We start from the raw sequence: 13,929 nt of genomic DNA, 5'->3' as shown, positions 1-13,929 counted from the left end.
TACCACTTGAGCCACAGCGCCACTTCCGGCTTTTTTCTTTTTGCTTATGTGGTGCTGGGGAATCAAACCCAGGGCCTCATGCATTGCAAGGCAAGTGTTCTACCACTGAGCCACCTTCCCAGCCCCACTTAAGTTTCTCTTGATGAGACTCTTGTCTGGCTTTGTTGTTACAAAACAGAGCAGGCAAGCAGAGTTCAGATTCCATGGAAGGGAGGATCCAGTAATTGTACAGCTCCCATTTGGATGCCACAGTCACCAACTCCTTTTTTCCTCCTTGGATCTTTTTTACAGGCTTGACTGTTGTAATGATGGTTGCTCAGATTCCGTGGCAGGGCACAACGAAGAGGCATCTGGGCACAACGGTGAGGCCAAGACCCCCAGGCCCAGTGGTATCCGGGGCAGTTACGGAGCTAGAGGAGCTGGAGGCAGCAGCAGCAGCAGTGAGCTTTCTACCCCAGAGAAACCCCCAAGCCAGAAGGCAGGCCCGTTGAGCAGCTGGTGGGACACCACTGTGGGCGAGCCCTCCACCAGCATCCCAACGGTGGGCTCACTGCCCAGTTCCAAAAGCTTCCTGGGCATGAAGGCCCGGGAGCTGTTCCGTAACAAGAGCGAGAGCCAGTGTGATGAAGACGGCATGACCATCAGGAGCCTTTCTGAGACTCTAAAGACAGAACAGGGCAAAGACTCAGGTGTGGAAGCCAAGAGTCCCCTCAACCTAGACGGCCCCCATCTGTCTCCCCCAGCCCCGGACAGTGTTGGACAGCTTCGTATTATGGACTACAATGAGAGTCATCACGAACACAGCTAAGGAGGAGGGTCAGTCAGTGTTAACTTGCATCTCGTTGGCATAGAACAGGAGGTGTGAATGCACGTTCAAGGCTTTCCCATTTCCAGGGTCTGCGTGGCTGCTCACGTGTGGTGAAAATGAGACAGAGGTCCTTTTGGTAGCTGACCGAATGCAGAATGGTTTTTGGATCTGGCATTGAAATGCCTCTTAACCTTCCCCTCACCCATCCCACACCTGTCTTTCATTTGCCTAGCAGCGTGTACTAATGGAGGGCCAGTGGTGTGTTCCTTAGTAGCTTTATTTTCCTCCTTCCTTTCCCCCAAATGGTTTCATCCATCGAACCTGTGCAATATGAGGCCAAATTTCATCGTGAGTCCAACACACCACTCTCTGCTTTCCTGAAGCTCAGATAACGGTGGCTCGTGGTTAGACCAGGCAGTTGGCGGTACTGCAGGTAAGTCCAGTGTTGTCCCTTCCAGAAGGACATAGCCTGCAAAGCTGGTTATTGTCATGTGAAGGCTTTTACAGGAGACTTGGCACTGCTTTTCACTGCTATCTTTTTGAAGTTCAGCATCTAAAGCAGCAGATCTAGAACAACAATGGTTCATTCACCCTTACATTCTTTTGGCGGTTCTGATAGGCTTTCTCGAAAGTTCGGTGTGAACAAATGCCTGTTGTTTTGACAGTGTAGCTGGCACTGTGGAGGCTGCACTTCTTTGCCCTTTGGGAAAGCTCTTGTCCCTCCTTTCCCCACTACCTCTTATTTATTTGGTATTTGCTTGAACGCGGGTACCATGCTGCCCATAGGTGGGCATGTAGGTGGTAGTCTTATTCTCTGCAGGCAGCAAGGGGAGATGCCAGTGAAGCTCTTGCAGGTGTGAAAGTATTCCTTTGGGCTGAGCCATTGGTTACCCCTTTGGCTCGTCAGCTTCCCCTTGAGTTCACCTGCACCTGTTGTATGTGTCAGCTGCTTTGTGATGCAGCTGCAGCAAAGAGGCTCTGAAGGTTGTCTTGAGTTTATGTGACCAGCATTCCTCAGGCTCAGGGCTGATTCATGATAGTAAGTTCTGGGCAAAGGTAGCAGCTTTTCACACCAGTTCTGACTTTCAAAGCTGATTGCTGGGAGCTTCGTGTTGCCCCCACTTTTCCCCTGTTAGGAATGGCAGAGCAGAACCCAGGAGGGTATTGATGAGGTCTGACTGCCTGGACCCTGCCCCACGTGCTCCTGACATCCCACCAGTCAGCAGCAAAGGACACAATCTCGACATATGCTCCTGAAATAAATGCTAGAAGCCTAAGAACTGTTGCCTGGTATTCCCACCCAGGCAAGCAGAGGTTTGTCAGGAAAGAGCCAATGAACTAGGCTTTCCTGTGTCTATTCTTTATGTGAAAAGAATAGAATCGAAAGGTTCAGCCATGAAGAAGTTGAAAAACTGTAATGGTACGAAATCTTACTCCGTATGAAAGCTTACAGCGTATGAGGGTGGACGTCTTTTTTTTTTTTTTTGAGTGTGGCAGTAAATACTCTAGCTTCCCTAACTAAAGACAGCTGGACCACATGACATTCTGTGTCACCATGGCAATTCCAGCTGAAGACCAGTTGGGGTCAGGATTTCTGGTGCCCACTGACTGTTCAGCCTGCAGAGGCCGGCCATTGCCACTGGATGTCCAGAGTGAGGTACTGGCGATGCCACACTTCTAATTCAGCTTTGTCCAAAGGAAAGCTTACAATCCAATACATTGTAGTTTTTCTGGTTCCATTTCAGAAAAGGATAGTGTGGAACAAATTCAGAAAGAGAAAAATGCTACAGGTGAACTATTGAACCTGGTTTTATTTGCTTTCCCCCTTCCTAGAGCAAAGCTTCTCCTTAAATGGCAAAGGAAAGGAGGCAGTCTAAGAAAGAACAAGCTACTTTAAATGGACAGCTTGTGAAATACAGGGAAGGGAGGCTGGAGGCCTGAATCGAGGGTCCCAGCATAGTAGAGTGGGCTGAGGTAGAGGAAGCCCCTCTGAGGCTCTGCCGGGCCCCTCAGCTTGGTCCTCCAGCGTGGGTGTCCATACCTGGCTGTGCAGCCAGTCCTCCCAGTGCACTCCAGCTCGTGCTCTTTTGAGTTCTAGAAGACCACAGACTTATTTCAACTAGTAATAAGGCTTGCTTTTATTCTGAGAGCTGTAGATGCTTGGACTCAGTGGGTTCACTTGACAGTTGCAAGCATTTATTTTGAGGATGAAAAAGTGATAGGAGATGGGAGGAGCTTCCGACAGGCATCTGAGGCTCAGGCAAAGGTATTAGAAAAAATAATGTAATAGGTCAGGTCTGTCTTGAAACTGATTAAGTAGCCTGGTAGGTGCAAACAACTGGGAGCCAGCACTGTGATGGCTGACATGCGTAAGTTACTCAGATTTCCTTCCCTTCTGACACCATCTGGGGTCAGTGTGAGCTGGGAAGCCTGGAATCTGTGCCTCATGCAGCACGGACTGTGTCCAGAAGGAACATTGCAGTATCATTTTGGGGGTGAGAGAGCAGGAAGGAGAAGTGGACAAAAAGGAGTTCCTGAGCCCACCTCAGTCCATCAGCACACGTTGGTATCTGATAGAACTTCCACAGAAAGTCCACAAACACTGTTGCTATGGGAACAGATATGTGAACATAAGAAAACTGGCTCGAGATTTTAAGAGGTGTCCTTGGAGCTCAGTGTTCGGAACATTGGCTAAGACAGGTGGCCTCTCTGGGTTTGCCAACAGCCTTCAGGAGAGAAGACTTGCCTAACCTTGGGAATCAACTGCAGAAGGTTCTTGCTGAATGTGATGTGATTAGGGGGAAATAGTAAGACTATTCTTAGAACCATCATAACCCAGGAAAAAGGCCTGGGAGCCACTGGCAGTTTGAAAAGTTAGCCCCTGTCCCCATGCTGCCTGCCCATAGCCAGAGGCCAGTGCCTCCCTGGGCCGAAGCAGTGCAACAGGCAACAGGTGCCTGGCTCTGGCCACTTGCGGCAGCATCTGGAGTTCTCAGTGCAGAAAGAGTTGTTGTTGTAGCAGTTGTTCAGAGGATATCCATAGTGGCGTGGGATGTACAGGCCTGGGAACTGGAACACATGGCTCAAGTGGCAGTAAGAAAGCCTGGCATGCATTTCTGTGTAACAGAACTGAAGTGTGCGTGGACCAGCTAGTGGGACTTTGCACCAAACACTATGGGAAGCCAGAAAGAACTGAAGCACAAAGGAAAGCACCACGGGAGGATGCTAGTATTCTTATTGGGCAGTCAGGGCAGGGCAGGAGGCACTGTGGATAAGCTGGAGGGAGGTCTGGCACTGCACAGGCCTGGCCCGCACTGCAGTGCAGATGGAGTGTCACCCACCCTCTTGGGCACTCAGTGTGTGGTCCAGGAGAAGCCTGGCCCCATCCAGTGGCCCACTAGGAAGCAAGCAGCCATGTTTGCAGTGATATGGATGGTGCCCTCCTGAGGTCCAGGCCCTGAAACTGACCTGCAGGGATTATTGGAAAAGGAAGCCAGTAGGAAGAGGTTTGTGTATCTGTTTACATCCAGAGGTCTGTGTCATGGCCTTGTCCCCTTCCCCTGGATTGCTGCAGTCCTCCATTTTCCTTGATTTCGATTTTTTTGTGAGGGTTAAAGAACAAGTTTAGGCCAGGACAGGCTTCTTATTTCCGTCAGGCTTCCCAGTATGCCCTGGGAGCAGCGTTCCCCATCTCTCACCTTCGTGCCCTGCAGCCAGTAATGCTCACCTCCGGGGTGGAGATGGGGGGGGGGGCTACCGCCATGAGGGAAACCTGCACCGCCTGTGGCTTTTGGCCTCAAAATGAGTTCACGAAGGCCAAGAAGCTGTCTACCCCTCCCAGTGCCGCAACCTTCTCCATGCTCCAGGAGAGTAGGCTAGTTTAGCCAGCGGAACAGATCTTTCAAGCATTGAAGGGCCCCTGAGCAGCCCCTCCCTCTGCTCCCCTACCTTGCACAGTGTTTGGACGGGAGGGTCTGGTGCCGCTCTGTACAGCACATGCCTGGCTCATCATAGAGGCAGCCAGGCTCTTGCACTAGGATGAATCAGTGCTCACTCGAGGAGACAACTATGGACCACAAATACATTACGGAGGAACAGATTTTGCTAAGACATAATCTAGTTTTATAACTCAATCATGATGAACCATAGGCGGCTAATGCGGTTTAAAGGATCCCATCAGTGAATAGAATCCGATGTTTTGACTGCTTTTAGTGAAATGGAGAAAAGTTGCCTCTTCTCAAAAGGATTAAACTTTCTCACCTTCACCTCAAAAGCACGTCAGTCCACATCAGATGCCATAAATACAGACTGCAAGAGAACATGGTACAATCTCAGTGAGTGGAAATTGGAATCAAAGGGTTTGCTGTCCTTAGAATGTTCTAAAATGTCAAGGCAGTTGCTTGTGTTTAACTGTGAACAAATAAAAATTTATTGTTTTGCACTACTCTGCTGTGGTGATGTATAGCAGTTTCCGCTGGCCTTGTGTCCAGAGGTATGGAAACCTTGGGCCTGCAGTGGGGTTACCTGGGTGCTGGAGGAGGACCTGTAAATGGCTTCTAAGAGCCTTTGTGTTCTAACAGACTGCCCACGGCACAGACAACCCATCTGCCTCGTTCATGCTCCTCTGTAGAGTGGCATGTGGAGAGGAGAAACCCTCCTAAAAGCCAGGCAGCTGCAGGTCTGCAGAGCCACCCAGCTGGCTCTCTGTCTTGGTCCTGAGAAGCCAGCCAGGTAGAGTTTCATGGAGTCCTTTGGTGGAACCCAAAGGACATTTATTTTGTTGAGTGCTTACTAACCTTGAACCCACACACATGTGTGCAGCCACCAACAGCACCGGCTCTCCACCTCTTCCTTACTCTTCAGTCATTCAGCAAACTGTGGACGACGACCTTTACAGGAGGAGTTCGAGATCCCCCTGCTCCTGATCGCCTGGCCTGAGGCTAGTAGAAAGTGACGGTGATGAAATCTGCAGCCCTGCATGGTTTCTCGGCCCAGCCATGTCTGCCATTCAGTCCTGCACTGCCCATCTTAATGGCTGGAACAGCTCCGTGGAGAGGGCAGTTTATAAATTTGTCTAGCACATTCAGAGGGTTTTTTGGTTGTTGTTACTGTTTGGGTTTTTTTTTTTTGTTTTGTTTTGTTTGTTTTGTCTAAACAGGTGTCTCAAGGGGTTACATTACAGACTTGGATAAACAGCTAGAGGCTGCCGTCCGTAGACCTGTGGTAAGTGACTCCTACAGGTAGAGCCCTTTGGAGGTGGGTGCCCACTCGTCTGCAGTGGTACTCTGATGTCTGCAAGGGCTTTGCTGGTGTGTGTGTGTTTGTGTGTGTGTGTGTGTGTGTGCGTGTGCGCACACGTGCGCGATGCGCTAGGGCTTTGCGCTCTCTTGGCTTTTTTGTTCAAGGCTAGCTACCACTTGAGCCACATTTCCGCTTCCAGCTTTTTGCTGGTTAAATGGAGATGAATCTCACAGACTTTTCTGCCTAGTCTGGCTTAGAACCCAGACCTTCAGATCTTAGCCTCATGGGTAGCTAGAATTACAGGCATGAGTCACTGGGACCTGGCACAGCCAGGTGTCCTGTGCTGCCTTAGGAGAGATACAGATTTTCTTTCAGGGGTAAATCCCAGGAGACCAATGCAGGCAGAGAGGTGGTAAAACATTTTTTATTCTTGACTGTCCCCCCCGAGGAAGCAACAGTACAGAAGCTAAGTCGTCCCCTGTGAAGGGAAAAACCAACAGTCAGAACTTACTTCTGGCAAATGTAGAAGCCAAGGACATATTTTACAGTGTTTGGCCCTTCTCTAGGCTGTGAAAACCAGGCCTGAGCCACACAATGAGATCCTAGCTTCTGCTATGGGCTCCATCTCCCAAGGAGACTCATCACTTTGCTTTGGCCAAGGGAACTGAACACACTGAAGAGTTCAGCCTATCCACTCTCCCTGCATTCTGACAGCGGAAGCATCCCTGTCAGACAGGAAGATGCTGCCTTGCCTTCAGGCGCCGTGGTGGCCTTGGTACATGCAGGACCTGGCATCTGCACCTTTCCTCAGAGATACCCTCTACCAACGTCCTATTCGGGCAATTCATGGAGTTGGGGACACTCCAGCCAGCTCAGAGCTTACAGAAAAGTTAGAAGTGAAAGCAGGAAATTCTCAACAATGTATCATCCCCCTTTGGGGTTTATAGTGTGGGCTGAGTGCTAATGAGAATGGATCAACCATATTACTTGACTGGTAGAGCAGGTCCCTGGCTTTGAGTTAGTTTCCCACCAGGGGGCCTCCAGGGGGGCTTTGAATGTCTTTCATCTTTAGTCCCTGTAGGTTTGAAGCTGTCTTTTGCCAGTTGCCTACACTCCTGTTTCCTTAACTGGGTGTCTGAGGTCCGCACAAGCTGAGTGGCTCCCGCAGTGGCTTCCTGGTGAGACAGGGTCGCACTCACGTGCTGCAGCACTTTGCGGGGCAGCTTCTCTGTGTGGGCGATCCATTCTTTCATCAGGTCCAGGATGATTGGGATGAGGCTGACCACGCCTCCGTAGTGGTTCCTGGCCTCATCACAGCTGAGGTGGTTCACCACGTCGTGCGGGTACCTGCATGGTGGGGCAGGGGCGAGGCTAGACTTGCTGTGAGGTCGGGCAGCCTCCAGCCTGCACACAGCAGTCACCCCATGGGGTCTTCAAACTGGACTCTGTCCCCACAAGTTCTGATTCAGAAGACATGGGGCTAAGAACCCCACTGACCGATGGCTTGCAGGAGCCTACATAGACTGAGCTAAGAACAAAAATATGTAATACACACACACACACTCACATTGCACTATGGTCCCTGAGAGTTGGGCACATTGGACCATTGCACTTTTTTTTGGTCAAGGCTAATGTTCTACCACTTCAGCCACAGCTCCACTTCCACCTTTTTGGTGCTTAATTGGAGTCTCAAGGACTTTCCTGCCTGGACTGGCCTTAAACCACGATTCCTCAGATCTCAGCTTCCTGAGTAGCTAGGATTTCAGGGATGAGCCGCAGGGCCTGGCATTCTTGTAGGTTAAAGGACAGCGGTCATGTTCCTTAGCAACAGAAGAGAACCAGCTCAGAGTCCCCTGACATCTCCAAGGGCTCCGTCATGGAGGCCCTGCTGACAGGACAGGCAGGGACTTACTTTGCTCTGAGGCAGCTCAGGTCGTTGCTCTGGCTAACCAGGGTTTTACACTTCTCCAGGAGGTTGTTGGTGACTGGGGTGCCCGAGTGTAGGTTCTCGAAGTGCTGGCAGAGCTTGTTCAGCTCAGAGCAGATGTCTAGGAACATGAGCAGCACCCGCCGGTCTGTGGAACTATTGCAGTAATGGTCCATGTAGCTCTGTACCTGCCAAGGCCAGCATACTGTGAACTGAGCTGTCAGCCGCCAGGGACTGCCACCCCCTTCCCTGCTAGCTCCCCAGGTTCACAGGGAGGTGCCAGCAGTTAAGCACTTCAACAGATGGATCAGGACATACAGCTAACACCATTATGTGTTCTAGGCTCCATGCAGGATGCCGTTCTAGGCCTGGCCGGGTGTGCGTGTGTGCGTGTGTGCGTGTGTGTGTGTGTGTGTGTGTGTGTGTGTGTACTGACACTTGAACTCAGGGCCTTGTGCTCTCACTTGGATTTTTTTTGCTCAAGGCTAGTACTTTACCACTTGAGCCACAGCTCCACCTCTGGCTATCTGCTACCTAATTGGAAATAAGACTCTCATAGACTATCTTACTCAGGTTGACTCCAAACCAAGATCCTCAGATCTCAACCTCCTGAATAGCTGTGATTACAGGCATGAGCCCCAGGCCTATTTTAGACATTCGTTTTACAGATACGCTAGCAATCTAGAACAGTGAAATAGCCAGCTCAGGGCATCACTGAAAGTGGTTTAGCCAAGTGCTCACACTCCTGAGCACTCACCCCCTAAACCACCCGGGGGGGGGGGCTAGTATGTTCTGGGGACCCTGAGACACACACTGAGGCAAATGAGAATTCATCATCATCAAATTGTGCTGTGTTTCTAAGGTAGAGAAAGATTATCCACATGAGGAGAAAATGTGGCCTCTTTTGCACTACATCCATATTGAAAAATCAACTATTAAGAGGATCAGGAGTTGTGGCTGGGAAGGTGGCTCAGTGGTAGCGTGCTTGCCTTGCATGCATGAGGCAAAAAGAAAAAAGCCAGAAGTGGCGCTGTGGCTTAAGTGGTAGAGCGCTAGCCTTGGGGTGAAGAGCTGAGGGACAGTGCCCAGGCCCAGAGTTCAGGTCCACGACCGGAACCCCCCCCCCAAAAAAAAAAGGATCAGGAGCTTAAGTAACACAAATAAAACTTTAAAAACCTCATGTGAATAAATTTAGGAAATATGGAAACCTTTCTTTAAAAAGTTAGGCAAAACACAAATTACTGGTTCTTTGGTCTACTTTTCCGCTCTTCTTTCCTTCCTTCTTCCTTTCTTTTTTGTGCCAGTCTTGAGACTTGAACTCAGGGCCTAGGTGCTGTTCCCTAGCTTTTGTGCTTAAGACAAGATTTCTACCTCTTCAGTCACAGCCCCACCTCTGACTTTTTGGTAGTTTATTGGAGATAAGGGTCTGACAGACTTGCCCACCCAGGATGGTTTTAAAATACAATCCTCAGGGCTCTGCCTCTTGAGTAGTTAGGGCAGCAGGCATAAGCCATCAGCACCTTTTTTCTTTTTTTGTATGCTGGTCCTGGGGCTTGAACTCAGGGCCTGGATGCTTTTGTGCTCAAGACTAGCATTCTACCACTTGAGACACAGTTTCATTTCTGCTGTGTGTGTATGTGTGGTTGTGTGTGGTTGTGTGTGTGTGTGTGTGTGTGTTGGAGATAAGTGTCATGGGCTTTTCTCTTGGGCTGGCTTTGAACCACAATCCTCAGACCTCAGCCTCCTGAGTAGCTAGGATTACATGTGTGAGCCACCAGTGCCTGACCTCAACTCTTTCTTGATAGCATGGGGATCCTTCCTGGGTCAGGGTCTTTCTCTACTGGATTACCTGGACTTGCCAGGCCTGGGTGGGAGGCCTGATCTGGTGCTGGAACTGGCCATTTAATTGACCTATTCAAAGCCAACTATGTCACCGTGTAATGAGTGGAGGTATAACTCTTACTTCCTCCAGCACCCTAAACCTCAGTCTAGGATTTCCTGTGGCTGAGGCCTGCACAAGGGCCTGCACAGGCAGTAGGGGAAACCTAGATTGTATGAACACAAAAGCTATATCCCTGAGCTCCCTGGTGGTGAACAGATAACCCCTTGGGAAACCCCTGGTTCAGGGAGGGAAGAGAGGGAAAGAAACAGCACTTCAGATGGAGAGTCAGAACACAGGGTCAGGAAGTGACGGTGTGACTCAAGTGGTAGAGTGAAAGGCCAATACGAACACACACACACAGAACCAACAGTGAATCTAAACTCTCTCCCTAGTGTGCCATAGCATCAATTCAGATGCTCAGGTGGGGTGGGACTAAGGCTACTTTTGGAGTCAAAGCCTGCCTGGCACTCTTGGAAGGTTGAGCTTCTGGGACATTGAAACCATTTGCCTTTCAAATACTTGAAGGAAACACACACAGACCAGTAAGCTCAGTGTGACAATGGATAGATATAAATAGAGGTTTCTGTGGATGTTTCTCTGCTTATTGTTCAAGTCAAAAATGGGAGGGAAATCATACAAAAATTAGCAGGTGGGGAAGATGCTGCTAAGCACCCCACAGGTGCTCACACCTGTAATCCTAGCTACTCAGGAGGCTGAGATCTGAGGATCACAGTTCAAAGCCAGCCCAGGTTAAAAAAAAAAATCTGTGAGATTCTTATCTCCAATTAACCAGCAAGAGCCAGAAGTGAAGCTGTGGCTCAAATAGTAGAGTGCTAGCTTTGACCACAAAAGCTCAGGGAGGTGCCCAGGCCCTGTGCTCAAGCTTGGCTGGCTGAGTCATGCCCATTTTAAACTCTTGTTGCTCACTCTCAGATCTTGTAGGGGGTTGAATAAGGGTCTCAGCCCATTAGTTAGGATCTGAGTCTTGACTCTGGCCCCATTATGCCTCTTTTGGGGCTCTGCTGTTTCATTGGGAGTGAGGGAGACTGGGCTGAGAGGCCCAGGGAATGGGTGTGGTGGGCCCCTGGGGCCTACACGTGCCCTTGCCAGGCTGCCACCTGTTCGATGCTGGCAATGGGCCGGATCTTGTCATGAGCGGTCTCCCGGCAGTGCTCCAGAGCTGCGATGAACGTGAACTGCTGCTGCTGGAAGAGCTTGTACTTCTGTTCAATGTTGCGGAGGGACTCTTTCACCTCATTCATTGTCATCTCCTAGGGTCATCCACAGGGCAGGAGGCAACCTAGAGGGGAGAAGAACCGTGAGGAGGCCTCGCACACGTGAAGGAAGCCAGCTGCAGAAGCAAGGGTCCTCTGGAGAGGATATGCAATGGCCTCTCGTGTGCTCTGAGCAGCTCCCCATAGCCCTGAGGGGAGACTGAGGCCCTGAGAGGCCACATACACGCATTTGCTCCAGCTCCACCAAGTTGTTCCCAACAGAGCAAAGCCTCCCTTCTGTCCCTTTTCCTGTCAAGGATGGTGTCGCTCATGCAATGTGACTTCCTTCCCTGAGCGCTGGATGCTTGCTCTGGCCTTCAGTGTCTGCAGACACTTTTACACACACACACTTCCCCGTGGTGCTAGCACCCTTGTACTCCCCACCCCTGCTGTGCCACCATGAGCCAGGATAGAGGAGGTGATGCCCAAGTGGGGCCCAAGCCAGATCATGGAAGCGGAGAGGACCACACGGGATGCTGGGTGAGGAAGGCACATTCCAGGCGTCCAGGCATGAGGAGGGAATACAAGTGGGAGGCAGTTGTGTTCTGTCTCCCTCAGCAGCCTTGACCCCCCCCCCCCGCAATGGGGCTGGAGCAGAGGAGTAAAAGGAAATAGGATGGACCAGAAAATTGTTTCCACAAAATGACAGCTGGATGAATCAAAACCAGGACAGCACTGGGAGGCCTGACAGTCACACCCCATAAGCCCCAGTGGAGCAAATTTAACGAGTGTGCACCACATCTGCCAACAGACAGAGCAGCTGCGGCTCCCTGGAGACAGGCCTGGGCCAGGGCCAGGGCCAGTGATCTTCCTGCTCAATCTCCCCACACTTGGCACCCCACCCCTAAAGTGGACAAAGGGGGAGGGGAAGTGGGGCATGGTCCTGTTTATGGAATGCCTGCCATATCCTTGGTCTCCTCCCCAGGGAGCAGAAATGGCTCACTTGGGCACAGTGGCTCTCTGCTGTGTCTCCCATAGTCAGGCTCAGCAGAGAAGGGGGGTGGGGAGGTAGGCACCAAACTCGTGCAAAAGTTTTACCTCTGTGCTGCCTAAAACTCAGCACATTCAGGAGAGAAAAGTACTTCAGTAAGAGCAGTTTAAGACCAAAAGTTTACAAAGAACAAAATACATCATTTTAAAGGATTCAGAACTGTGGCAAAAGAAAATTGCTAAGTGATCATATATGTACATATATATGTGTACATATATGTGTGTGTGTGTATATATATATATATATATATATATATATATTTTTTTTTTTTTACCCCCAGTACAGGCAGGCGCTCTTGGGTCACAGCTTTTAAAACTTTTTCTTGTCTCTTTTTTTGCTTTTCAAGGCAGCATCTCACTTTAGGATGGCCAAAGGCTGCTGTCTTCCTACTTGTGTTTCCCTTTGTCACCGGGGATGACAAGCATGTATCACGTTGCTCAGATATTGGCTGAAATTTTTTTTTCGGGGGGGGGGTCGGTCATGGGGCTTGAACTCTGGGCCTGGGAGCTGTCCATCAGTTCTTCAGCTCAAGGCTAGCTCTCTACCACAGGAGCCACAGAGCCACTTCCAATTTTTTGGTGTTAATTGGAGATAAGAGTCTCACAGACTTTCCTGCTGGGGCTGGCTTTGAACTATAATCCTCAGATCTCAGCCTCCCAAGTAGCTAGGATTACAGGCTTAAGCAACTGAGCCTAGTCCTAAATTTTTGATATTCAAATAGAGTCATTGGTGTCTTAATTTATAGAAAATATTGTATTAAAGCATGCCTTGATTATCAAGATTCTAGGGCCCCTTATGTTTTGTGCTGAGATGAACACTTCCTCCTAATCCAGCCTAGTTTGAAGTCAGAGTGGCAGGAGGTGGTTTGGAGGGAGAGGGGAGCTTGCCCTGTAGCCTGGCCTTTGCCCATTGGGCTCCATGCTGTGGTTGGCAGCAGTTAAGGTAGCTCTAGGGTCACCTATGTTCAGAACCTGTTTCCACCCCTTTTTGCTGATCATCAGAGCAAGCTGCCATCTCCCAGCCTTGGTGTCCTAACGTGGTGGGAAACAGCTCACTTCAGCCCCGGGGTGAGCATGACAAGAGGAAACAAGGGGAGGGCAGGGACCTTAGAGCCCAGAATGTGGGGTGCAGACTCATGGGAGCTCTCAGGCCTACTGAGATTAAACTGATAGGGGCCTGCCATTGCAACAGGCACAGGGAAACACTGGTTGCTGTAGAAGGAGGTTGAAAACCAAGCTTAAAAAGCAGAGGAGCCCAGCACTGGTGGCTCATGCCTGGAATCCTAGCCACTTGGGGGTGAGATTTGAGGATCACGGTTTGAAACCAAACCAGGCAGCAAAGTGTGTGTGACTCTAATTAACCACCAAAAAGCTGGAAGCAGAGCTGTGGCTCAAGTAGTAGAGAGCTAGCTTTGAGTGAGAAAGCTAAGGTACAACACCCAGGCCCCAAGTTCAAGCCTCAGTACCAGCAAATGCGCACATACCGCACACACACACTGAGTAAATAACAACAAAACAAAACAAAAAAAATCACGGCTGAAAGGTAGGCAAGCCTGGACTTATCACCACTGTCCAATTTTCACCTGGACCCTTCCTTCCCTCTGTTCCTTAGAACCAACATTCCAGACAACAGATTGGCCATGGCTAGGTGAGAGACAAGTGGCAAATACTAAGGACCTGGCAAGTTTCCTGTTTCTAGGGTTCACCAACTAGATCCTGGGCCTTGCTTCAACTCTCACTACACTACTTTTTTTCTCCCCATTTCAAAGCAAGGTAGACTGCAAACATTGGGGGAAATGAGTACCTG

The 13,929-nt window shown here is 50.0% G+C and overlaps 2 protein-coding genes across 4 annotated transcripts in view; one reads left to right on the top strand and one right to left on the bottom strand.

Moving 5' to 3' along the window:
* Positions 1-5,252, top strand: part of Tsc1 (tuberous sclerosis 1) — a 63,945-nt gene extending 58,693 nt beyond the window's left edge. For all 3 annotated transcript variants that reach the window (XM_013021440.1, XM_013021442.1, XM_013021441.1), the window contains exon 23: positions 292-5,252. In XM_013021440.1, the coding sequence (XP_012876894.1) occupies positions 292-808 (517 nt within the window). In that variant the 3' untranslated portion in view covers positions 809-5,252. The remainder of the gene's footprint in view (positions 1-291) is intronic.
* A 1,204-nt stretch (positions 5,253-6,456) lies between these two features.
* LOC105989372 (chromosome unknown open reading frame, human C9orf9) lies at positions 6,457-11,160 on the bottom strand. Its single transcript, XM_013021363.1, has 4 exons — positions 10,977-11,160; positions 7,962-8,164; positions 7,249-7,396; positions 6,457-6,527 (listed from the first exon to the last, which is right to left on the bottom strand). The coding sequence occupies exons 1-4, from the start codon at positions 11,124-11,126 to the stop codon at positions 6,516-6,518; spliced, it is 513 nt and encodes a 170-aa protein (XP_012876817.1). The 5' UTR covers positions 11,127-11,160; the 3' UTR covers positions 6,457-6,515.
* Positions 11,161-13,929: the final 2,769 nt, after the last annotated feature.

Source organism: Dipodomys ordii, unplaced genomic scaffold, assembly GCF_000151885.1.
Source record: "Dipodomys ordii isolate 6190 unplaced genomic scaffold, Dord_2.0 Scaffold55, whole genome shotgun sequence".
NCBI classification, from domain to species: Eukaryota; Metazoa; Chordata; class Mammalia; order Rodentia; family Heteromyidae; genus Dipodomys; species Dipodomys ordii.
Note: the sequence above shows the minus strand (reverse complement) of the source record. Positions and strands in the feature narration are given on the sequence as shown.